Source organism: Rhinichthys klamathensis, unplaced genomic scaffold (genome assembly GCF_029890125.1).
Source record: "Rhinichthys klamathensis goyatoka isolate OS25496 unplaced genomic scaffold, OSU_Roscu_1.1 h1tg000018l_1, whole genome shotgun sequence".
Taxonomy (NCBI): domain Eukaryota; kingdom Metazoa; phylum Chordata; class Actinopteri; order Cypriniformes; family Leuciscidae; genus Rhinichthys; species Rhinichthys klamathensis.
Genome location: NW_026606569.1, coordinates 1598558 through 1625452, shown reverse-complemented (window position 1 = coordinate 1625452; position 26895 = coordinate 1598558). Strand labels below are relative to the sequence as shown.

At 40.6% G+C, this 26895-nt stretch overlaps 2 protein-coding genes across 2 annotated transcripts in view; both read right to left on the bottom strand.

The window, feature by feature from the left end:
- LOC130070305 (tripartite motif-containing protein 16-like) overlaps nt 1-19434 on the bottom strand; it is a 35290-nt gene extending 15856 nt beyond the window's left edge. The window contains exons 1-3 of the mRNA XM_056234661.1: nt 18778-19434; nt 1356-1451; nt 1036-1269 (exon numbers count right to left, since the gene is read on the bottom strand). Of these exons, the coding sequence (XP_056090636.1) occupies nt 1036-1269; nt 1356-1451; nt 18778-19353 (906 nt within the window). The 5' untranslated portion in view covers nt 19354-19434. The remainder of the gene's footprint in view (nt 1-1035; nt 1270-1355; nt 1452-18777) is intronic.
- A 1777-nt stretch (nt 19435-21211) lies between these two features.
- On the bottom strand, nt 21212-22294 carry LOC130070867 (putative nuclease HARBI1). The gene has a single exon (XM_056235413.1). The coding sequence runs from the start codon at nt 22292-22294 to the stop codon at nt 21212-21214; it is 1083 nt and encodes a 360-aa protein (XP_056091388.1).
- Between the last annotated feature and the right edge of the window lie 4601 nt (nt 22295-26895).

The following is a 26895-nucleotide window of genomic DNA, read 5'->3' as shown; positions in this document are numbered from 1 at the left end:
GAGATGAGTGACAGGCATCTGACTCAGAGATAGTGGGTTCGAGCCCCGTGTAAGATGACTTTATAAAATTGTGTTTAATGTTGTGGCGCAATGAGATGAGTGACAGGCATCTGACCCAGAGATAGTGGGTTCGAGCCCCGTATGAGATGACTTTATAAAATTGTGTGTAATGTTGTGTCATGTCGATTTCAAGCGTTGTACTAATCTTTCTTCCTATTGGATTAGAAATAAGTATGTCTTGTTCAATCTGTGTTAATTCTCATCTGAACTTCTTTTCATTTTGAGTTCATTTTCACCTATACTTCTGAACCAGCTGTTTTTGCATGTACATTCAATTTCTGCTGTTTTTGTTCTTCCGGCTCTGCACTGCTGTTGGTGCTTAAATTCCTGCTGCGCTGCTGTACTTGATGTACTTGTAGCTTGCTGTGCTTGTTCTGCTTGCGGTGCTTTCAAGGGCTTGGCCCCGGATTGCTTTTTGCAGCTATATTGTTTGCCCTGTCTTTGTCTAGGATTGATTGTTACTTGTCCAGGTTCTTGTTTTCAATTACCAGTTTCCAGTTACCAGTTTCCAGTCTTTGTTTATGTTTGATTAATTGTTTATAATTAAAGATTGCATTTGGGTTCTCAACCAGCCTGCCTCCAGTGAATTCAATCATAACAATAATAGGTTTCAGCAGGTTTGAAAATTTGTAATCAAATGATTGTAAAAAGATAAGTAAAGAGATAATGGGAAATCTAACTGGGTGGAATTAGGTAAAAAAGTTGAAATATTAGTGAAGTTTTGAGCTGTTGGCGTCTAGAAGTTCAATATATCTTTTAGGAAAAGGTTTCCTAAGAGATTTCCAGAGCTGAACTGCATTTGTAAGTGTGTCTCTTTCAAAAGACGATGATCAGAAGAGAGTCTGACTGATGATTATGTAGTAACCGAACACACAGATCAACACAGTCAACAGCTCATTCTGCTCTCGTGAAATGTTTCTCTGTGAGTCTCTTGCTCAAGTCCACTATGATCCTGTTCTTCTAGATGTCTGTTACCTGCAGGAAATGGATGTGATCCTGTGTGTGTGAAAGCTGCTCCAGCTCAGCGTCTCTCCTCCTCAGATCATTGATCTCCTGCTCCAGTCGCTCCAGTCGTCCTTCAGCTCGACTCACTGCAGTCTTTTCCTGATCTCTGATCCGCTGTGTCGCCTCAGAGCGGCTTCTCTCAATGGAGCGGATGAGCTCAGTGAAGATCCTCTCACTGTCCTCCACTGCTGTCTGTGCAGAGCGCTGTTACACACACATCACAATCACACAGTGAGCTTCAGTGAGTCCTGACTGAGACGTTTCAAACTTCTCTTCTTCTCCAGACTCACCTTATGAGACGCCACAGCCTCTCTCAGCTGCTGAAGATCTTTCTCTCTCTGCTGGATCCTCTGCTGGAACGACCTCTGCGTCTCCTTCAGCTGGTGCTAAAGGACAAAAAAAGTGACAGGAGAAACATCACACAAATCATCAGGTAAACAGATATGAATCCAATATCAGTGAAGTATTGAGACTGATCTTACATGGTAAGTGAAGTGAAAAAAGTAAAGTGATGTTTACTTTAGTTAGTTACTTTATTGTCCCCGATGGGGCAATTTGTTGTGCAGCAGATAGTATAGTACAAATCAAACACAATCGCACACACAATACAAAGATTGTCTACCTCGCAGGCATAGTTAAAAAAATAAAAAAACAGTAAACAATTAATACATTGTAAGTCAATAAGTTATCTAGGGTTCTTTATAGAATTAAGAAGTAGAATGGCTGCAGGTACAAAAGAGTGTTTATATCTGATTGTTCTGAATTTTGGAAGTTTAAAGTGTGATCCAGATGGCAACATCTGAAATTCAGCCTATAAGGGATGAGAACTATCAGACAGGATAGATTCAACCCTTCTTAGCATCTGCTTCAGATAAAGTTCCTCCAGGCCTTTCTGCTTAGAACCTGTGATGCAGTTGCTCACCTTAATTAACCTGGAAAGGGAGTTTTTTTGTTTTACATTAATGGACCCATACCAGTAGATTAAGGAGAAACTGCCTCAACAAAGGACCTATAGAAAAGGGTCATCAGGGTCTTGTCCAAATTAAACTTGGCCAGCTTCCTAAGGCAACGCAGGCGCTGCTGGCCTTTCTTGCAAAGCAAACTAGTGTAGTGATAATCAGATAGGTAATCGAGCCAGCTCTGGTATGTGGGAGGGAATTAACTAGATTCTAATGTAGTTAAGTTCCCCTTTAACTTCCATTCATGAAACAAAGGGGATAGTGTTTTGAATTGATTAAATCATTGACTCTGACTCGCACAATGCAGCATCTTTCTCTAATGAATGAACAACGAAGTGCTTTGCTCACGAGTCGAGCCGCTCTGGACATGTGACTCGAGATAAGACCTCATGGGTCTGACCGACGATCACGGGGTCTGCTTGATTTGATCACTTCACAATGCTGCCTGAACGCTGAAGGACAATCACACATTGATTGCACACACACACACACACAAATGTCCTATAATGTGTATATAAATGTATACTGTATAACACAGAAATTGGATCCAACCTTCCGGTATGCATGCATATCTAATTAGTCTTGTCTTATTCTATAGATGTAATTTTAACTGTTCTGTAACTTCGAACCTTAAAGTGTATTTCTAAAGAAAGATTCTATAACTCTCCCTTCTTGCTAGGTCATAAAACTTTATGACTCCCAAAAGGAATTCCAAGGGAAATCACAGCTCCCACTTGAATTCTGATGAAGAAAGGGGAATAGCCTCTGCAATCTTATATTGTCTATAAGTATAACCACTTAAGAAATGCATAAACATGAATTTGATATTTCCTAGGTCACGGTAGCCGGTATTATGGCTTTATAATCGTGTGAAGGAACATTAAATGCTTATAAAATGCATATCTTATGTAACTCTGTATTCCGATAATCTTCATGCGACGTGTCTGATATGTCTGTAATTCGCTCAATCTAACGGAGCCGAATTCCGATAGCATGATGAAGTAAGGTGCATTATTTTACACATTTCATATTTCAGGAGCCAAACGGCTCAAATGCAATCTCCACATGAAGTGGGCATCCCCCACAGGACAAAGGGAACTGTGTCCGCTTCAGATCCGCGGACGGTCATGTGTGATTCGCGCAAACAGAGGCGTGAACCTAAGTGTCCTTAAAGAGACGCGCCGAGCTTCCCTTGTAGTCTGCTGAAACCCTTCTAAAAGCTTCCTGAAAACTCTCTGCCTAAACTCCCTGGCTCTTCCTGCTCTTCGTGGCTTCATCATGTGACTCCTCGTGCGTCTGGACATCGCCTTAGTGTGATGATCCATCGTTTCTCTCTTTGTTTTCTTCAAGTTTATTTTATCTTTTTCGAAGTCTCCTCTGTTCATGTCTTCTCGCGAAGAAAATGAACACAACCAGACTGGCAAGCTTCACCTACAAGGACATTCAAACACGCCGCGCTCGCTGGACGAACCCGAACGCTCGACATCCACCTGACAGAGATACACGCACACGCCGTTTTCAGATCGGTCACACCCAAGAGCGCCTCTGCAAGTATCCGTCTTACTATGCTTATTTAAGATCTGTTGAGTCTTGTTCTAATTCAAAAGGTTCTGTGTCTGTGATGAATTGTGCCAAGAAGATCTCATCTTCTCTCTCTCTCTCTCTCTCTCTCACTCCCAATCTTGCGCCCTCGCAACCTCTCTCTCTCTCTCCTATGTGTACTCGTCTGTCTCGTTAGTTTTACTGTTTAACTGTACATACATGTATCCTGTGTTCAAATGTAGAATTCTGTATCCGTAGTTTCAATTATTAAAACCATATTCTTGATTGATCCTGGAGTGCTCATTTACAAGTCAATGAAATGAATATCTCGCTAAAAAGCTTTACAAGTTGTTACTATATCAGTAACGTAAATTTTATAAACACGAGAAAATTAATGTTCACGGCCGGAACATTGAGATTTCTTGGAGTTTATAAAAAGGGACAACCTTGTTGAGAAGTTGGTTAGTTAACCTTACGGCTGTTTGCTGGACAAACCGATTGTTTGATAAACTAAATTGATTCCCTTAAAGTTGTCTCATATAATCGATCTGTAATGAGACCATTGATATATGAATGAGGAATTATAATTCGTTATGATTTACCATTCATATATACAATCGATCTATTTTCAATTTCGATAATTCAACTGTAATATGCAATATATTAATCATATACATGATTAATTATTAAAATTCCCTATGCATAATTCGAGCTAATTAAGGCACATCTCAATGTGGCTACACTAGTATTTGGCTCAAAACTCAATTTGTCATCAATAATGGATCCTAAATAATTTTATTCTTTAACAACCTCTATTACCTGACCATTTATACTAGTTTCTACAGTGTTAGTGACATTATGCCTGAAGTCAATACATGTGTCCTTAGTTTTTGAGGCATTCATTTCAAGAAAGGCTTCCTGACACCATGTTACAAAGTGGTCAATGACCGGACCGTGTGAAGTTTCCTCGTTGTTTAGTAAGCATATAACGATAACCATATCATCAGCAAACTTCACAAAGTGTCAGTTTTCAGTCACAGAGCAACAGTCATTAGTGTACAGAATGTAGAGGAGGGGGTAAAGAACACACCCCTGTGGTGAGCCAGTTGATGTGAGGGTCACGTCAGAGAGGTGGTCTTTAACTCTCACTCGCTGGGATCTATTTGTGAGGAAGTCTAATATCCAGCCCACAAGGTTGGCCTCCAGTTGATGGAACTGATGCAAGAGTTTCTCAACCAGCAGATGGGGATGAATGGTGTTAACGGCTGAAGAGAAGTCCACAAACGGTAGTCTGGCATGGTTTTTGTTGCCCTAAAGGTGTTTAAGGATGAGGTTGACTACTGTTACAGGTGCACCCTGTGAAATGACATGTGACCATCAGATAAGATGGTTTTATTGCTGTTAAAAATGTGGTCAAGACTGAGGCCATTGAAAAGACCTACAGCCCTTAAAACAGACTTTCCAGCATTAATTGTATACATTTATATTTATTTTATGCATTGTTTATGAGAGAACTACTAGTTAATGTAACTCCACCTATATCGTGTCTCCTATCTAATTAATCCCCCTTTAATGACTCACACTCTAGTGTACATCGCCTCATCATAGAATGCAGTGTGTGTTTGTTATATTTATCAGAGTATAAATTGACACAAACGGCAAGGCCCATGTCTAACCACACTTGAGACAGGGTCATAAATCCTCCCAACAGAGGAATTTCCTGCTTGGAAATTCCACCTTTCTTATTTGTTGAGCCAACCCTGAGAGGTGGGACCTTTCTCAGGCTTTAAATTGCCGTTACACAAGCCCTTCCCTCTTTTCAACATGACATCATGACTTTGCGTAAACATACACGCCACTTTCAAGTCAAGTGGCGTGTTATCTATACGCATTTTGAGCTATCCGCGTGTATGTCCTCGCCGAAACGAACCGTCATCTTTTGCGTGTATGTCTACGCCGTTAAACGTCCGAGTGATTCCGCGTGTATGTGTATGCCGTTAAATGTCCGAGCGAAACGAAGCAAAATTCATATCTACATCTGTGGAGCAATATTTTTTTTCCTAGGATGGTAGGGGAAGACTCATAAATAGTATTAACCCCAGTGACGGGTAGGTTTAGGGACGGGGTTGGGGTAGGTCATATATTATATATATACAGTAATGTAACGTTAAGTCAACGGCGTTGATAAACACGCTGAAAAGCGATTATGCGTGTTGATAGCACGCCAAAAATGGAAATACGAATTGGCGTGTCATACATACGCCATTTCATGAGATCAGTCTGCTCTCTTGGCCTTCTCGGTACGTTCGCGTAGCTGTCCTGCGTGGCCTCTTCGGCCCAGGGCCAGCAGGCCACAATCTACTCCAGCCATGCGAACAGTGTCAAACAAACCATGCAAGTTCATCAACATTTCTTTATTCAACACAGAAGAAATCAATTGAGACTCATGGAACCATTAAATTCCTTCTTCAGGAACTTCACGAAATGCTTTCACTGCAAAGGCCATGCAAGTATACATTTAATGAGGTGCTCTGAAAATAATAAGCTGATGGTTCTTTTTATAGTTAAATGTATCTTTTCCATAACTTCATTTCCTGCTTCCGGTTTTATTCTGTCACTTTAATACATAAACTACAGCTGGTCCAAAATGCAGCCGCTAGAGTTCTTACCAGAACCAGGAAGTATGACCATATTAGCCCGGTGTAACGGCAAGCAGATGGCCAAATTCGCCAAATTCGGTCATTTGATTAAATTAACTGGATTCTAATTTAGTAAGCACCCCTCCACTCTTCATGACACAAAGGAATGGGGTTTGACTTGATTAAATCATTAACTCTGATTTCGCCACGCAGCGCTTTTCTCTAATGAATACACAAAGAAGCCCTGTTTTACCGGACATGTGACCGAAAGGGGCATGTGACCAAAAGGACATGTGACTCAGAGATGACATCTCACGAACAAGGCGAACTTTGTACAACCGATGTTCAAGCGCTATTTTCAATGTTTAAACTCATCCATTCAAAAGATTACGCACACACATCTAATTGAGCAAAAGTTCACCACGACCGCTGAACTCTGAAACGAACCCTACACACACACATATGTAGCAGGGATATGTTGTTACACCAGATTATAAACCATTAAAAAAAATAAAAAAAGATTATTATTTGTTTTGGGGCATTTTATTTTGAAAGCCGTTTGTGTGCTCTTACTAAGGGTAATCATCACAGTATGCACGTCGGCTGACGTCATACGTGAGGGAGGTTCAAACAGCCGTGCAATCAGAGGTTCGTCCTCTTTCCTGCAATGTCACTTGAGGAAGAGGTACAATTTCATGAGCTCCGTGCACTTGATGTAAAAATTGAGTTATAAGTGTTCATGTCAGGTTTAAGTCATCAATTGGGAAAGAGTATTCATTGAGATGTTATATTTGACTATTAGTTCGAGTCATTAACTTGTTAAATTAAGTTTATTTGTGTGCTGTTAATAAGTGAATAGTGCATTGCGTGAAATGGCGGTGCGGTGTGTGCGTCACGAGTGAAAGTTATGTAGTAGCTAAGCGGCTAAGCTATATATACAGTTAGGTCCATATATATTTGGACACAGGCGCAATTTTCACACTTTTGGCTCTGTATGCCACCAGAATAAAATTAAAATGAAACAATCAGGATGAATTTGAACTGCAGACTTTCAGCTTTAATTCAAGAGGTTGAACAAAAATATCAAGTAAACATTTTAGAAACTGCAACCATTTTTATACACAGTCCTCCCATTTTCAGGGGCTCAAATGTAATTGGACAAATTAATATAATCATTAATAAAATGTTTATTTTTAATATTTTGACCCGCGGCCCGACGCCACCCTTTTGATCGGTGAGTGATGTATGTAGAATAGAATGTATTCTATGACTGCTGCGCTTGACGCAGAGAGAGAGAGAGAGCCCCGGCCGCGCACGCGCGCACTCTCACGTCTCACGCAGTCATTCAGCCCATCCAGCTGACATAAACCACATTTCAATAAACGAAAAAAACTATCCAGTGATTAAATGTTTTCTGTATTGACGCAAATCTTGTGCGATGTCCTAAACTGCCGAGATAATCACACAACGTGTCGCGCCGCCCCTGAGCAACGGTGATTTCACCTGCAGCAAGTTTACTTTTCACCAACTCCATCTTCTTCTCCGGGCTAAAGGCGTGCACGCAGCGGCGTCAGGTCTGCCCTCGCGTCGCGATGCACGTTGCACGCAGCAGCCAGACTTTCTTTACAGTGAACAGCAGCGATGAATAATAAATGTTTTTTTTTCTTTCACTGTACAATTCAAAAGATTAAGCCCGAGGTCCGACCCGACCCGAGTCATTTGCAAATATTTTCGACCCGAACCCGCGGGTCCCGTCGGGTTTGTCGGGCCGACCCGACCCGTTGAGAACTCTAGGGTGGACACAGATGATTGGCCACAGCCTCCTCGAGGGGCGGAGTCCCCTCATAACCTCTTTCTTTCGCGCCGTCCACAGAGGAGAGCGACAAAGAAAAAGAAGGCTTCAGGCGAGCGGAGTGCGGGGCTTTTCACGACTTCGTGAGTTCGTCGTGAACTTCCGGGAAGAAAGGGGAGGGCCTTTGTCGAGGGGCCTGTCGGCGCCCCTGCAGGAACCACTCGTCCAGTCGGCTGCGGGCGGGTTCTTCCGGGGAAGACCAATCGAGCCCAAGGTCTTCCACGCCCTTAGATAGAATGCGGACGATCTCTGAGTCAATGCTGGAGCCCACGCTCGTGCCCGCTAATGTCGATGGCGCGGGGTCGAAGGACGAGCCCGGCCAGTCGTCGGATGCAGCATCACAGGAAAGGCTGTCATCCTTGTCGTCATCATCCCCTGACGCGCCAAACGAGACGAGCCCCATCGCTCCGCTGGAGGGGTGCTGGTCCGCCTGTGTGAACTGGACTGGCGGCGGGGAATCTTCGGGTGGTGGCGAAGCACGCGGGGATTGGCCCGGCGTGACATCATTGCAAACCGCGTGCTCTGGCGGCCTCTGTGAGTGGCGCTTCTTCTTGCGCGGCTCGACCAGAGGGGATGGCAGCATGGAGGAAGTGGGCTCTTTCGCGGTTAAAACGGCGAAGCGAGCGCGCAGCTCGGTGAGGCGCAGCTCGGTGAGGCCCAGGGCGTCACACTCGGGACATCCGCCTCGAGTAAGGGCAGCCTCTGCGTGGTCCGGTCCCAAGCAGCGGGTGCAAATTATGTGACGATCCCTGTCCTGAAGAGGGCCTCGACACGAGGCGCAGGAAGGCATTTGAAACAACGCCTTGTAATTTGCTCTTTTAGAAAGTGTCACGGGGGCGAACACTGTTAGCTTTGAAAAGGATATAAAAGGTGATGCGCGCTGGCTGGCTTAGCAGAAGGCGATCGAAGGCGGCTGAAGGCGCCGGCATCCTCGAAGCAGTCCTGCTGTAGGCTTGTCGACGGCGGCGGCGAAAAGACTCCAAGAAATCCAGAGGATCCAGAAGGTCTTTGCTGAAGGAGATTAAATCTAAAGAACTCAGACGACGGGGCGCCCAATATGTAGTCCTTGGCCACGCCCATCTTGGCGGGCTCGAAGCACGCTCATTGGAAGCGGGTTCAGAGTCGCCCCGTCATAGGTTCGTGCAGTTGCCGCAGCACAGCCAATGACCGAGCTGCCTCGCTCATTGCTGTTTGCTGTGCAGCTGCAATGCGTTTTACATAAAGACTTCAATATTTCTCGAGAAAAGGAGTTTTCCCATAGCGTAAGCTACTTACGCAATAGGAGGAACCTCTCGAAAGGGAACCAGATATATTTAATGTGTTTTATGTGTGTTTGTTGTCCGTGTTACATTGGAATAACTGTGACTTTATCATTATGCATTTTACATATAACTGTCGATCCCCTTGAGAATTGTACGAACAATGTATCCAATCTCATCTTACGATTTGTCTTTTATGTGTTTGATCTATGTTGTTGGGAAACTCTAATGGGATAAGGTTTCAAACTTTGCAAACTATGAGTAACCAACTCCATGTGAGGCAAGTTTGGATTCTCTGAGCTCCAATCTTCGTTCCCCATCTAGCCATTTATATCACATCTTGCTAAAACTTTGTGACACATAGGACTATAATAATAATTGTGAAGATTCTGCCTTTAAACACCCGACGAAATTAGGGTTTCAAAGGCCTTGCTACAAGACAAAGGATCATAAAAACCAAACTCCCACTCTTCGATTGGCCAAGCCGACAGGAAAAGGTTGGCTTTGTCCAAAGTGATAAATCCCTCCCTCTCTCTCTCTCCGCTCTCTTCTCTTCATCCTTCGTTGCGGCTGCACCATGTCACCCGATCTCGTGGTCTTCTCCGGAGACCGGATCCGATCTTTATTTATTTTCTTTGTAAGTTAAAGTTGTTTTCGTATTCGACTAGGAGAAGCACGCGCACATGACCACGTGACGTGCCGGACCGAGAGACGCACACGCTCTTCTTCACCAGCCATGCAAAGATGTAACTGCGTGATTTCCCCTTTTCTGTGTTAGCCAAAGTTTTGTTTTCCGTTGGACTCTGTTCACTTCCACGAAGTGAAACGAACTTAGCCGAACTATTTTCCTTTGGTAATGTTACCCCAAAGACTTTGAACCTCCGTTCAACACGCGCGCCAAGCAGCACCACGTGACGCCTCCTTACACACAAAGGACTCCGCTCACGCACGCGGCCAGACAGGGCCGTGCAGGAATGCCGCGACACAGAGAGACCAAGAAACTTGTGCAAGTATATCTCTTTATAGAGCTTCTAAGAAGCATTAAGAGGATGTTTTTCGTGTTGTTACAGACAGGTGACTGTCTGGGTGAATTTGACCAATGCTCTCTCTCTCCCCCTCTCTCTCTCTCTCTCTCTCTCACACACTCCCTCGCTCTCACACGTGTTTCCATTGTCCAAACTCTATGCATTTCTCGTTCATCGATGCCTTATTGTGTTTTGTTTGTTTATTATGTTTGTAAATACATATATCCCATGTAACGGTAGTAAATACATAAGTAGTTCTTCCGTATTAAATTCATTATATTCATTTTGATTGTTTACTGGCTCTTTGCTCATTTCCAAGTCCCTTAAGTGTCAAAAAGGTCTTTAGCTACAAGCTTACAAATTAAAGATACTTTAAAGAGTATTTGTTTATAGGGCAGGAAACCCAATTCTTGTGGCCTCAGAATTCCTTTTCCTGAAATCCTATAAAGTAAGATGATATTGTGGATCCCCACAAATATTATCCTGACAATTGAGCTAATTAAATTTGCCTGTTTTGTAGGACGTGGTCCGTGTAATTAATTGCAATCAACTTGTGGTTAATTGCAAGGATACACATGCATGCATGCAGGTAAAATGACATATCATCCCTTATCGGGAGATTTATTAACATGTAAGACTAATCTAATCCAAACATGTATGAATAATTATTAATTACCAATTACCAATTATGATATGCAAATTCCCCACGGATTAGATCCGCCCTTGAGTCTTTACAACAGTAAAATAGAAAAGTTATCCTCACCTCAACAGTTAGTGACAGTTCGATGATTTTAGTAAATGGGTGTGGTCAGGTCAAGACGGCAGTCATTTTGATGTCAGATTTTTGTGGCAGCGCCCTCTAGTGTACTGGAATTGAACTGTGTGCCAACCAACCCTTGACACAACCAGCCCCACTCTCCCCTACAGAGCGCTTTAATTCGCGATCAGCCTCGTTTTGTTGTAAGGTGAATTTAACAAGGCATTCTGTTTCTGTTAATTTGTTACAGTTGTTTTGTGGCATTGGTGACACGCAGCGACATACAGTTTTATTAGCTGTATGATGTGTTTATACACTGAAACATTTAATATCGACAGAGACCTGGCGCGCAATGAGGGAGACACTGAACAAAAGAAACTTGCTAAAGAGATCCAGCGCGTCTGCGAGAGAGAGGCAAAGAAAAACGCCTGTTCTTAATTTATGTTGCTTTCTACTATTTTCATTTTGTACTGATTTAATTGTAGCCTACACAGCAAAGCTGGAAATTCTTTGGCATTACAAATGTAAAATGTCGGAAGAATAAGATTCTATATATCTCATTTTCCTCGCAAAGGGAATAAACACTCGATCCAACCCTGTTTTAAATAAATAAATAAACTGTCCTGTTTCTTTATTTAAACCTTGAAATGTATGATAAGGTTATCATTTCATTGGTTTTAACCCTCTGGGGACCAAGAATGCGCCGGCGCGTTTTACTCGTTTTTTTTTTCACATAGCAGAAAAATAGACTTAAAGTACTACCATCATTTCTGTTCATATAGAGTTAAGAAATATGAGAAAATAATCTGTTAAATGTCTACTTTTTTATGTGCCCACATACAATCGAAATAAAATATTGTGCTTTTGTAAAATAAAGAAAATAAACAGGGTGTGCGTTCTGCCTCTCGGTCACCGTGAACTTTTTTTCTGGAGCACGTCTCTAATCTTCAATACAACTCAGCTAATACTATTCACCCAGCCATAAGCAATATATCTTTTAAATCATTTGAGTTTGTACTTTTAAATGATCCGATTCAAAACTAAAATAAATATTCTCAGTTTATGTCATCTATATAAAAAGAGAGACGAGCTATATGAGGAACAATCCTGGGACATTTGCCACAGAACAAGTGCTGGTTTATTTCCACTTCGAGGATGAGCAACAGATTCAGCTGAGAAGTAAGTGTTTTATGCAAGTGCTTTGTTCTAATCGCGATATAGAATAACGTTAGTGTCTGTAAACGGAAAAATAGCATACTGTTTAAATGTGAATCATGTTTGTGTGTGTGTGAATGAATGAATGAACGCACAGATACGCACTGTTACAGACTAAATAAAAGACAACATTTCATTGACTAGTTTAGGATAAAGTTTTTACTCTAAAATAGACATCAAATAAGTAGGGCTGGTCCGAATACCATTTTTTGAGCTTCGAAGCTTCGGAATCTTTATATGTCTGTCTGTCCGTTTGCGTTTTGATTATTTCGAGAACCGTTCATCCAAACGACTTCACAAGGGAGTGCAGTGTCGTATTTGGTGCAATATAGATAGACAGGCGAGACGCGACACGTTCAGAATTAATAAACTTTTAATAAACTACAGAACAGCGAGCGGCGCGCCTCACGCGAGCAGAGCTTATGCTCCGAGAACGGACACTGCACTAGTGATATAAAACACACACAGGTCTGTTAACTTAAGCAATATTTTTAATAAGATAGTCTAATATTGTTCTCACTAACAAATTACTGACAAAGTTGGAGATTTAAATAAAGAAGAGGCGCGCCTCACGTGAGCAGGGCTTATATGCTCCAAGAATGGACACTGCACTAGTGATTAAAACACACACACACACACACACACACACACACACACACACACACACACACACACACACACACACACACACACAGGTCTTTTAACTTAAGCAATATTTTTAATAAGGTATAGTCTTATAATATTTTTCTCACTGACAAAGTAGGGTAGATTTAAATAAATAAAAATAAATAAATAAATAAAATAAAAAAACACGAAATTTAAATAAATAAAAACGAAATGTAAATAAACAAAAACGAAATTTAAATGAATAAAAAATAAAAACGAAATTTAAATAAAGAAAAACGAAATTTAAATAAAGAAAAACGAAATTGTGACGTGACGTCCCAGTAAAATCTCAAAGTCTCCTATATTTCGCAGTAGATTGATTTTGATTGATAATAACTGGTAAAAAGGATAATACATTTTGTTTCTATTATTCTATTTTTCCACAATGTCAAACCAACGCAGCTTAACCCAAAACACAAGCTCAGGCATGCACTTCTGTCCACACACACTCCGCTGTTCTGCGCTCTAGCCAGAGAATACTCCTGTTGCAGGAACACTTTTAGTAGTCCAAGAAGAAGCAAATATATTTATTAAGTAGCTTTAAGGAAGTTATATGTTAAGTATTATATTTCACCAGATTTTATCTCATTTTAAATGAGAACCGTTTCAAGGGGGATGCCAGGTGTGCAAAAAAAAAAAACCCCTGAATATTCGAATGTCACATTTTCAAATCGAATACCAACCCACGGAACGAATATTCGAATTTTCGAATATTCGGGTCCAGCCCTACAAATAAGCTTTTGTTAGGAGTTTCTGCTCATATGTTAAATATATAGTATGTTTTGTCAATAAACTAATCAACTAAGATGTTATAGTGTTTGTTCCAATGCAAGCTATATCAAAATAATGAATCCTCAACTTTGAAATATGTATGATCAAACTAAGACATTTATGGAAAAAGACAATTTTCTTTTCAAGATGTTTCCAACTCTAACTTTGAACTGAAATAAAACCATGTCTATATGGTGAAGGGTGTGTGATAGAAGTGTCCAGACGTATGCACCCTGTATTTTAAAGAAGAACATTTAATTATTTGCGATACATTATTCATTCACAAAGAATTCAAGGACATTAATCATGCCCCTAAAGGTTGGAGTTTTCCTCATTTTTTTTATTAAGGCATTAAGATTTTCTATTCCTCTTTTTAGTCAACTTTAGCATGGGTGTGTTCATTTATTCTAAGCAGTGTGTGTGTGTGTGTGTGTGTTGTAAATAAATCCAAACAATCTAAAAGCCATTCTTTTTTTAAATCTCCTCATTCTTTGTGCAAGGCTCCTCGTAATGGGGCCTGATAGCACCTAATAGGGCCATTATGGGAGGGTCTTTGTCTTTCTCAGGTGTGAAATGCATACATATTAATGAGAGATCACGCCTCCTCGCATAAAGCTTTCTCAAACAAAACACGTCATTAAAAATTTAAAAAACTTTATTGACTTATCTGAATGAGTAGTCAGGATGATTCTCACATAGTTTTGGAGCAAATATTCTAGACTATGTGCTACAATTTTCAAAAGTCTTGTGAATAAATAATCAATACGTGTTTTGTGGTCTTATTTCAGCAACTTTCATTTTAATTTTTTTCAATAACCACACATAAACATTATTCTCTTAAAAATACAAACATGTACATACATGTTGCTAACATATTATGGTAGCCCTGTTTGTGCTATATAGAGTGAATTTACACCTTTGCCATTAACATGTTTATAAATAACTGAAAAAAGCACAAATGTCAGTGCATGTCAAAACATCCCAAGGGCCCCAAAAACACCCTGGTCCCCAGAGGGTTAATATTGAAAGCAATACTATTTAGTTAGTATATAATTTTTTTTGTAACCAAGTCAACAAAATGTTAAGAGTCTTTTTCTGAGTTGTTTACTTTAGGCCTATTGTTCTGTTTCTGTTTTTTGGGTATCACTGTCAGTCATCTCAATTTCGTGCATGAATCACACAACAATAATTTAGCAGATTAAAGACAAGCTTTATAATCTTCATTTTCTGGTGCGATCGGCTGATAATCTTCAACAGCACCTTCGGGTTTTGTCATCTGTGCAGCGCAACAGAGGCTCTGCTGGAATGTAGCAAATGAATGTTGTAATGTGCCAATAATAATTAAACAAAATGCTTGACTGTTACCTATTTAAGCATCAAGAACGTTAAAACATAAACGCTGTCGGCCAACATCGGTTAACAGCATGTAGGCTGCAATGTTATCGTCTTAAACGCCTATTAATAAAAATGACAAACAATGAATAACAAACCTGCGAAAAGTGTTTCGAATTAATAAATTAACATTTCAGAAGTTTTTATTGTTTGTTTTTCACAAATAGCCTTTTAAACTACAAATAAAAGTATGAGGACAAAGCTGAGATTCGAACTCGGAACGCTCAAAGCCCCACCCACACAGCTATCGTCTGAACGCTGAACATCTCACGCTCATGCAAAGCCTTATTGATGTAACATTTTTCTATTACAGTGTTTTATGTTGAAATGTTTTCATTATTTATTAAATAAAATTGTGCTAACCATTACAATCTACTGTAAGCCTATTTAATTCTTAAAATAATAAAGAATGCTAAAACACAACTACGGCCAACTAACATCGGTTTGCAAGTGCTGACAATGTTTAAATTAAACGATCATTTTGTTTAAGCCTAATTTATTTCACCGTTATTTTAATTTGTTAGTAGATTAACTAAAACAAAGTATAACAGCCTACCTATTATATAAACGCATAACCTGAGATTATAGAAAAACTGGGCACACAATGTTAACGTTTAACCTACTTAATAATTGAAGCCTACATTTGTTTCAGTTCTAAATTTGTACTTTAATTTCAGTATTGTGATTAAGAAGTCGTTTAGCTAAAATTTTTCACTTGAATTTATCAGCTACCAGTTCTCAATGAGCCGCGGCAGATTACGCAATAGAGAGAATAAACTGACACTTTTCAAAGTCTGTGATTGTAGTGCCTCTCTTAGTGGTAAAAGGCAGCAAATACACACCCCAATTTTACCCCCGCAGTAAAATATTATTCTGGTTGAGTACCAACTGTACATCGCCTTCAAATGGTACAAAACTCTGCTGCTCGAGCCCTTACATTTAAAGGGGTCATATAATGGTACATGCACTTTTTCAAGTTGATTGTACTGAAATGTGTGTTGGCAGTGCCTGTACACAACCATCATATAATGATAAAAATCTATCCAGCGTTTTTGTTTTATTCTCCTTATATGTTTTCCCCTGCCTCAAATCGAGCCGTTCGACCGTGTGACTGCATTATATGACCCCTTTAACAAAAAATCTGCACATTTCACTCATATCCTTTACCAACTTCACTGGCTTCCTGTGGTCAATCGCATCCAGTTTAAACTGTTAGTCTTGGTTTATAAAGCCTGTCATGGCCCTGCACCTAAATACCTGGCTGAGTTAGTGCAACCATATGTTCCTGCTCGGACCCTCAGATCTAGCAATGACAATTTGCTTGTTGTACCCAGGTATAAACTCTCTACTGTGGGTGGTAGGGCTTTTAGTGTTGTAGGCCCTAAGCTGTGGAATAAGCTGTCGTCTGATCTTCGTGCCACCCCTAACCTACAGACCTTCAAATCTCAATTTAAAACTTTCTATTCACCATGCTCAAAACTATTCACCATGCTCAGTAAATAATTATTTTCCATTCTATTTCTCTGTCCTCCAATTTTTCGTTTTTTTATGTTACATGCTTTCTTTATCAAAATGTATGTTTTCTTTGATTATCTAACTTCTCATGTTAATTATTTATAGTTATTCGTTGCCTCCATCATCTATTTATTTAATTGTCTGTCAACTGTTTGTATTATTTTGTGAAGCGACCTTGGGTTCTTGAAAGGCGATATAAAAAATAAACATATTATTATTATTGTCATTGAACCGTCACAGCGACAGTTCTTCCGGCATCCCTTTGGTAAGCCGTTTATGTTTTCTTTATTTTAAGGTGCATTACATTTCAGAGGTAAACAATGAGTCCGCACACCAGAAGATGCTCCTAAGCGAGTTTTAATAGTTGCTCACCTCGTGTAACGTTTCGGGCCCAGCCCTTCATCAGACATAAACAAGTGGAGAGACACACCTCCTTATATACAGCCATACATGGTCACATGATCACATACATCCATGATAGAACCAATCAAGTGAAAGCACAATTACATCAGACAAACAGATAAAAATATGTAAGAAGTATATACCAACATTTATAATACAAGAAAATCTATTAGAAAATCTATTAAGTATATACCAACATTTATAATACAAAAAAATCTATTAAATATATTTGGTAGCTAAGAAAACCTAAAGTGCTTAAGGCACAGCCTAAAAAAATATATTTATTGAAAAAGTATCTCTACCACTGTGAACAATCATGATAGATGAGCCAGAATGTAAATGCATAAAGAATACCACAATGGTGTGTTACATATATCAAATCAGCAAAACGATCGCACAACATTTACAAAATTTGTTGAAAATTCTTTTTCATTGACATAAGTTATTTACAGGAATGGCCTCAGGTCAAAGTCTTCATTCAACCCTTTTGGAGCTAAAGTGTCCAGGGTATAAATCCAGAATGCTTCTCTTTTAAGCAACAGACGATTTACGTCTCCTCCACGGGAGGGCTGTTTCACAAGTTCAATGCCACAATATCTGAGAGAAGAAACGTTATGAGAGGCTTGTGAAAAGTGCACCGCTACTGGGCTTTTGATGTCATGATTACGAATGTTTGATCTGTGTTCTGAGATCCTTATTTTCAATGACCTGGTCGTTTTACCAACATAGGCCAAGCCGCACGGGCATTTAAGTAAATAAATAACATTTTTTGTGTTACAAGTAATCACACCTTTGACATCATAAAGTTTTCCAGTGCATGGGTGATTAAAGGTGGTGGTTTTATGTGTAAAGTTGCATTGAGTGCAGTTGCCACATCTGTAATTACCAAAGGGAATAGACTGCAAAAAATGTGGTGGAGTCAATGGTGGAAGATGAGCTCTCACCAACATATTTTTGAGATTAGGTGCTCTTTTGTACACAATGCGGGGTGATGTAGTAAAGCATTTAAGTGCTGAATCAGAGTCAATAATGTGCCAATGTTTTTTAATGATGGATTCGAACTCTCTGCCAAGAGGTGAATATTGGACAATACAGTTAACTCTAGACTCAGAAGTTCTGGATCTGGTGTTGCAGAGACAGTCAATTTGCGATGTATTTTCAAAACGGTTACGTGCTTGAGTAATCCATTCATGTTTGTATTGTCTCTGTTGAAAACGTTTTTCCAAATCAGATGCTTGGGCTTGGAAATCACTATCAGAACTACAGATCCGGCGAATGCGACTAAACTGAGACAAAGGCAGACTCTTCTTGAGTGGAATGGGATGAAAAGATTGTCCATGAAGAATAGAATTTCTGTCAGTACTTTTTCGATATAAGTTAGATCCCAGTCTATTCAAGTCTCTGTAAATAAGAATGTCTAAGAAGTTCATCTTGTGCCTGTCAAAATCCATTGTGAATTTCAAATCGCTACTCCTAGTTTTATTACATTTCATTACATTTCAGACACAAACGTTAAGCAGTAGACCAATCACAACAGACTGGAGCGGCTGACCAATCATACAGATGGCGATTTTCAAAAGGCGAGTTTTTAAAGAAACTGAAAGTGTTCAGTCAAAGGGTGAAAACAGACATTAAATGCTTTAAATGTATTCTAGTAGACCCCGTAAACAACATTATGAACCTGTAAATAAGCATAAGGGACCTCTTTAAGTTCATACCTGTTTCTCTGTCCTCTGAGCTGCAGCTGATACAGTGTTGTGGTTTTTATGTTCATCCATCATACACAGCACACATATACACTTCTGATCAGTGCGGCAGAAAACCTCGAGGAGCTTGTCGTGTTTCTGGCAGATCATCTCCTGCAGTCGTCCAGAGGCGTCAGTCAGATTGTGTTTCTTTCTTTTAAAGAAACTCTCATGTTTTTCAAGGTGACTCTGACAGTAAGAGTTCAGACACCCCAGACAGGACTTGATGGCTTTGCGTTTTCTTCCAGTACAGACGTCACACTGCACATCTCCAGCTCCAGCGTAACAGTCAGCAGGAAGTTTACGCTTCTTCAGTTTCTCCACCACTTCAGCCAGCATGGTGTTTTTAGCTAAAGCATGTCTTCTTCTGAAGGTCTGTCTGCACTGAGGGCAGCTGTAGACTCTCTTCTGATTCTCCTGATCCCTGCGGCCTGTAATACAACAGCTCTTACAGAAACTGTGTCCACAGGGAATGGTCACTGGATCCTTCAGGAGATCCTGACACACTGGACACAGGAACTCATCCTGAGAAAACCTGGCTTCTGCCATTTTACTGCATAAATACAGAGACACAAACACACAACAGCTCAACTACACTTCAGTTTCTCTTTCCCTGAACTGAAACTGTTTCTTGTTTCCTGGTTCTGTGTTTGAGTGCCGTGTGCAAAACAAGCGTGTCTGTAAAGCAGTGTGACGAGGCATGATGGTAATAACGGTCCTGTACAAGAAATGATAGCTTAGTCACAATAGCAGTAGTCCCAAAAGTGTGCACTAAATATTAACAGAGTGAGGGGAAAAAAACAAGTGTATATATATATATATATATATCTATATATATATATATATATATATATATATATAACAGAGAAAGCCTTCGACTTAGTAAGATGGAACTTTTTATATAAAGTATTAACAAAATTCAGATTTCACCAGAACTTTACTGAAATAATTAAGACAATGTATGATAAACCTTGTGCAAGGATTAAAATGAATGGGGATTTATCAGATCCATTTCAATTAGAGCGAGGCACAAGACAGGGATGTCCCATCTCTCCACTTCTATTTGCCCCATTTATTGAACCACTGAGCCAATGGATTAGGCAGAACCATTCAATTAAAGGGATAGAAATGGAGTCGGGAGAGCCTTAATTAGCTCTCTTTGCGGACGATATATTGTTATTCACAAGTTCCCTCCCTACACTATTTAACTTTCTCAAGGGGTATGAGGCTATAACGGGTTACTCAATGTTTCCATAACCCAGGTACTAACACTAAATTTTATTCCACCAAGACAAATTAAAGAGAAATATAATTTAAATTGGAATACTAAATCAATTAATTACTTAAGAGTAAGCATATCGGGAGACTATTCAGACTTATTTGATAAACATTTTGGCCCTTTGATTAAGAAAATAAAATCTGACCTAATACGTTGGAACCTTATCCCCCTATTCAGCCTAAATTCCAGAGTTGACTCTGTGCGAATAATTATTCTACCAACATTATTGTATCTCTATCAGACACTTCCGGTGGAAATTCCGAACCAACAATTTCTAGAATGGAATAAATTAATATCTAGATTTTTATCGCAGGGTAAAAAACCCAGAATAAGATTTAAAATGCTACAGTTAAGAAAAGAAAATGGTGGGTTAAGTCTTCCATGCGTAAAATACTATTACTATGCTGCCCAATTAAGGCCATTAGTCTGTTGGAGTAGTCCAGTATATTTAGCAAAATGGATTGAAAAAGAGCGAGGGATGATGGATGAGTCCCCGTTATCTGCCCTCATTGCAACAAACTAAGAACTAGAATGAATAAGGAAACAAACCCATGGATCAAGGTATCATTTACAATTTGGCATTTGACAATGAAAATAGGGGGTTTGAATGACGCATCGAGAATATTGGGCCAGTTGTTCAAAGGTAAGCTGATCGGATTTTGGTTATCGGATTGGATCAAATCTTGAAAATGGGTTGTTCAAAAGGGAAAGAAGGAATCTGAAATCAGATTAGATCAGGGAATCCAATCCTAGTTTTAATCTGGATCAAACCTTCAGTTTGTGTTGTTCAAAACTTGTCAGTGGGATTTGGATAACTTTGATCCAAAAAAACAGGATTATCCTGATCCCAACAGGGGGTAGGATTTCAAGGTGGATTTCAGGAAGAAAATGTAGTAAAACTTTAAAATTGGTCAAATAATACATTTGCATCATTTAGTGTATATACTTTTATTTATATTTTGCACTTGACTTGTGTAACCGTCGTAACAGTGATAAAGTAGACATGGGCTAACAATTAAGCTATTCAGTATAGTAAAGTAAAAATAAAATAAAAATTATCTTGTCCCCATGAAATAATCCCCCAAACAGATTTCAATAACAAACAAAAATAATATATACATTTTTCGGTCATTCATCACCGTTAATTTCAAAGAAACAATCATCAGAGATGAGCCTGTCAAAATAATGTCTAACAATTGCATCCCTTACTATACGTCCAGTCAGTCCCTGATTCTGACAGACCACCAGAGGTTGGTCTGGTTCTTCAACAGGCTCAGGTGCATCATAAACATCATCACAGAGAGGGACATTGCGCCTGGTAGCGATGTTGTGCAGGACGATACACGCAAGTATTATGTTGCATGCTCCCTGTGGTTCCACTCGCAAGTAGTTAAGGCATGCAAAGCGTCTCTTCAGAACTCCATTTAAACGCTCAATTGCACATCTTGTTTTGCAATGAGCAGTGTTGAAGCGTGCCTGCGCAGGTGTGGTTGCTGCAAGAAAAGGAGTCATCAGCCATGGTAGGAGTGGATAGGCACTGTCTCCTAATATTATGCCATCCGGTCGGTTGGTTTGGAGCTCTCTGTATAAAGCACTCTCTCTTAGGATGCGTGCATCATGAACAGACCCAGGCCACTTCACGTCACAGTTTGTGATGATGAGGTCAGCATCGCCCACAAGTTGGATGTTGATGCTGCGCCTCCCCTTTCGATTGATGTACTCCCGATCCCTCTCATGAGGTGCTTGGATATGCACATGAGTGCAGTCAATAACCCCAATAGTATTGGGCATGTTCCCCAAAAGAAAAAACTTGTGCTTGGTCTGGGCAATCTGGACATCCTTTGGAAGTGAAACAAACTGATTGACCAGGCTGGCCAATGCAATTGACACAGCTTTCACTACATCACTCACAGTTGATTTGTCCACTCCCATATTATCACCAACAACTTGGTAGAAAGTCCCAGATGCATTGAAGCGCAGACCAATGAGGACCTGTTCTTCCACAGACAGACTGTGACTCCTTCGGGTTCTCCGTTGAAGTTTTGGCCTGACAAGGTCTGCAATGTACTTAATATCAGCATTCCCAAAGCGAAAGCGAGCATACAGTTCTTCAGTGGTGTATTGCTCCAGTGGTTGTGCACGCTCAACATACACCCTTTGACGGTATCCTCTTCCACCAACACGGTGGTAGCGATGGACAATACCTGCCATGTCAGTGCCTCTCTCTAAGTCCTCTGAGAAAGGCTGAATATAAGATGCTGTCAAATACCCACACACCAATTGGCTGACGTGCTGTGGCTTGTGTTCAATTAAATCAATCATGCCCAAGGCCTAAATACTATGTTCACTACAACAGAAGCGGTGAAACCATGGACTCAAAAGGACCTAATTTCACTGTTGCAGAAACCCATGCACTGCTGGAGGGTGTTAAGTGCCATTATGCCTCAATAGTAGGAAGCTCTGTTGCAGGTGGAATGGTGACTAACAAAAGGAAGAAAGACATTTGGGTTGAAATCACCCAGAATGTAAATGCAATGGGGTCTGGCCAGAAGAGGACCTTGGAGCAAGTGAAATTTAGATGGAAGAATCTGAGGGCCAGAGTAATGAAGGACCTTGCTGAAGCAAAAAACACCCAAACAGGCAACAAATCCTTTAAGAAAGGTGAATACAGATGTGATTCTGGACATTATCGGAGGTGAGAACTCTAAAGCTCTGCATGGGATTCAAGGTGTTGTAGGGGATGGTGAGCCTACAATTGTGGAGGAAAGTGAGCCAGTTCCTCCTAATGCAGAGGAAACATTCATGAATGAATTCTGGATCTCAGAGTCAGCCCTATTATAGAAGAACAACCTAGATCCTCACTGGTAGAGCCAGCAGTCACAGGAGCTCAGAAAAGAGGCTTGAAGCTTCCTTTGCCGAATAAAAATGATGATTTCTATGAATCACTTCTTAAACGAGAAACTGAAAGAGCAGAAGCACAGATACTCCTGGCAGAGGAACAAATCAAGCTGACCAAACTACAGCAAACCAAAGCGAAACTTCAGATCCACCTCCTAAAAGCGGGGCTTGGAAATGCTGATCTCTCCTCCTCAGATGAAGAAGAACCCTGAACATTCTTTATTTCGTTAACTATTGGATATTTAGCCATTTCATTTTTTTAAGATGTTTTCAAAATGTCCACAATGTATTTGTTAATGTATGTTTGTTGTTTATTTTGTTGTGGTTCAGATGTGGGTCATAAAATAAATTATGATTAGAAGTGGATGTTTATGTTATTTTTGTGTTTTGTCTCAAGAAACACTTACAGTGACTTACTACAGTTGGCTCTTCTACCTGTTCTTTACATAGCTGGTAGCCCACATTGTGATATGTTGTCCCATTTAGAGCACTGGTAATCCGGATTTGGTAATCTTGAAAACTGTGTATCTGGATCAGGGTGATCCAGTCCAATGTTGCTTTGAAAAACCGGCATAAAAGTAAAACGGATTACCTGATCCTGGATAGGAAAAAATGGGATTTCCAAATCCGGATCATTTTGATCCAGATTAAATGTTTTGAACAACTGGCCCATTAAGATAGTGTGCCTTTGATACTGACTTCATCCCAAACAGAATAGACAATCGATTTCGTATTTGGGCTAAATTAGGAATCTCAAGTTATCACGCTCTTTTCGACAAGGGTAAAATCCAAAGCTTTGATTCACTAAAGGAAAAATGTGGGCTTAACCAAAGCGACTTTTATAGATATCTTCAAGTTAGGCATTATATCGAAAGTAAAATTAAACCAGGAGTACTGTCAAGAGCTGAGTCAGGAATAATAATGGTGTTTCTAGCAGTATCCAAGGCTCAGCCATGTAACAAGATCATTTCAAAGTTGTATAAGGGTTTTTTCCAAAATCTACCCCAAAATACTCTATATGTAAGGGACAAGTTGATAAGGGAAGGATTGATCCCTGAAGGAGGGAACGGAGGACGTATTCGACGTCAACTGAATGGGGATCACACCAGGGAGCCAATCATCTTCGAGTACTATTGAACGAGCCAATGGGAATTGGCGTGCGTGATGACATCACACACTCCGCCCCCGTGGGTATAAATACGGAAGTGGATGCACGCACTAGTTGCTTTTTCGCTGAGGAGCCGAGCGTAACTCGGAGTCAGCGGTGGTCCAGCGGTAGTGGCAAGGGGACTACGTCCTCCGTTCCCTCCTTCAGGGAACAGTGGGTTGCATACGCAACCAGGACGTTCCCTTTCAGTCGAGAACGTCAGACGTAGTCGAAGTCGACTGAATGGGGATAACCATTGAACACGCCACTAAAGCTGCCACCTTCCAGTGCCTAGACAAAAGCCTCCAGATCCTCCCGCAATTTAAGGTGGGAAGGTACAGGGCTTAGGCCAGGGAAGTCACTGCTGTTCCTACAGGACCACTGGGAAAGCGTTCCCTGTACATGGAAGAAAGGGACGCTGCGGAAGCCACATCCTGCCCGAAGGGAGGAAACGTGGAGAATACACATATGAACTGGGCGGATGACCGGGCAGTACAACATATGGAATGTCACTGGGGTGGCTCCAGCCTAAGACAGGGGGGAGACTCAACCAGACAGTGACGGCAGAGCAGGCTCTGCCAAGGGAAGACACGGGCTCGCCGCAGGGAGCCGTACCGTGGAAAAATACACATATGGGATCGCCGTAGGGATCACAGCATATGGACCCAGCCTAACACAGGTTCCACCAGTGCATACGAGTGATAGGCCTGGCTTCGGACGATCCGCCACGTCCGTTGCCGAGGGGTATGGAGGAACTCGACAGGGTTCGGCTAAAAAGGGGAACTCAACTGGAGCAAGAATTGCGCACGTATCCAGTCCATAGGAGGGGAATGGTGCAGCAAGCCGACACAACAAACTGGGCTTACAGTGAAACTGGCTTCATGTGAAGGGAGCCCACGGGAAGCAGCGGTTCAACTAAGGTGTCGCCCAGCCCCCAACTCTAGAATATCTGTCAGCAAAGCACTCTTTGTCAACGCCTGAGTGGGAGCACACACTCATTTAAGAGGAGCTCACCACCTAAGTGGACATGTGCATCTCGGGAAATTCACCAAGAAGAAGGGAGCCACATTTCAGTGGGCCAACCTCGCTTGGAAACAGCCTTCCCTCTCTGCTGATTTCCTAAACAGATAAGAGCTGGTCTGAGGTCCTTAGGCTTGCGTTCTGTACATGTAAAACCGCAATGAAGCGGACGGACAGAGAAAGCCAGGGCTGGGTCTGCCTCCTCCAGGCAGCGCTTGCAGGCTCACCACCTGGTCCCAGTTTAACCCTCTGGGGCCCGAGGTGTTTTCTGGGTCCTGGAGGTGTTCTGACATGCTCTGACATTTGTGCTTTTTTCTGATACTTGTGACATTTTCATGGCAAAAGTCTGATTACACTGTATTCAGCACAAACTCTGCTACAGTAATATGTCAGCAACATGTATGTAAAAGTTCTTAGTTTTGAGATAATGACGTTTATGCGTGGTTTGTGAAAAAACGAAAAAATATTGTCACTGAAATAATGTCATGAAACCCATACTAATTATTTCTTCACAAGACTTTTGAAATTTGTATCACGTAGCCTAGAATATTTGCTTCAAAACTATGTGAAAATCATCCTGATTACTCATTCAGATAAGACAATATATAGATTTAAAACTTGTAAGACATGTTTTGTGTAAGAAAGCATTATGCGTGGAGGCGTTAACCAGCCATTAATATTGAGTGTTTTAACACCTGAGAAAGACAAAGACCCTCCCCTAATGGCCCTATAAGGTGCTATCATTATGAGGGGAGACTTAAAAAAGAATTGCTTTTAGATTGTTTGGATTTATTTACAACACAACATAATCCAAAGATACACAACAAATGACAAAAAAGCACATTAGTAAACACACTGATCTAAAGACAGAGACTTGGTCAGTCAAACACCTTTGTGCCATTCCTAAAACATAGTAGGCCCTAGGCTACATACCTGTCATCTCCAAGGTGTTTCATTTTTTGTTCATGTTCATGTACAGAGACGTGAATGTTTAAGTCAGCAGGACTCATGAGTGAAATCTGGTCCCTTTAAAAATATTTTTTTAAGAAAAGAAAACCACGTGAACATGCTGATATCAAGAGAAACTATTGGGCTGCACGATTTTGGGAATACGTTTTAGATTTTACTGGTTAAAATTATTAAATTGACTAAATACATACACTATATATATATGAACACCAAGTTTGTTGTGCCTTGTAGGCATATATGTGTAGGGCTATATAAATTTTTTACTTCAAACGTTTCCATACATTACGACGTTATGGAATGAGATTTCTGTGGGTTTGAATGGCACATTTTGCTTTTCAAACCCACAGGGCGAGTGACTCAAACTCACAGCGCGTGCAGAGGGCATTTACTGAAGTGATCGAGCCGCTCCAAACTATGAAACATTATTCTTACTGTTATGGAATTTTTATATTCTATTTGATTTTTGGCTCCTTATTCCTGAGTTACGAGAACAGAGAATCTTGTTTTTCTGTATCATGTTTATACAGCTGGAAAACCCACGAGAAGACATCTAAGAGGGAGAATACAGAGCCCACACCTTCTGCCCCCCAGGGGAGCAGAAGGTAATTTAGGTTGTAAATGAAGACCTTTTGACTTTTCAAGAACAAAGGACAATTTGACCTGCCTGGGAAGAAGGGGTTTTTACAATGCAAAAGACTATATAATGTGCTGCCTGCAAAAAACTGGCAGGTCTTATTCATGCCACGAGGTAGCTGTCGGGGAATGTTTTTGTAAACAA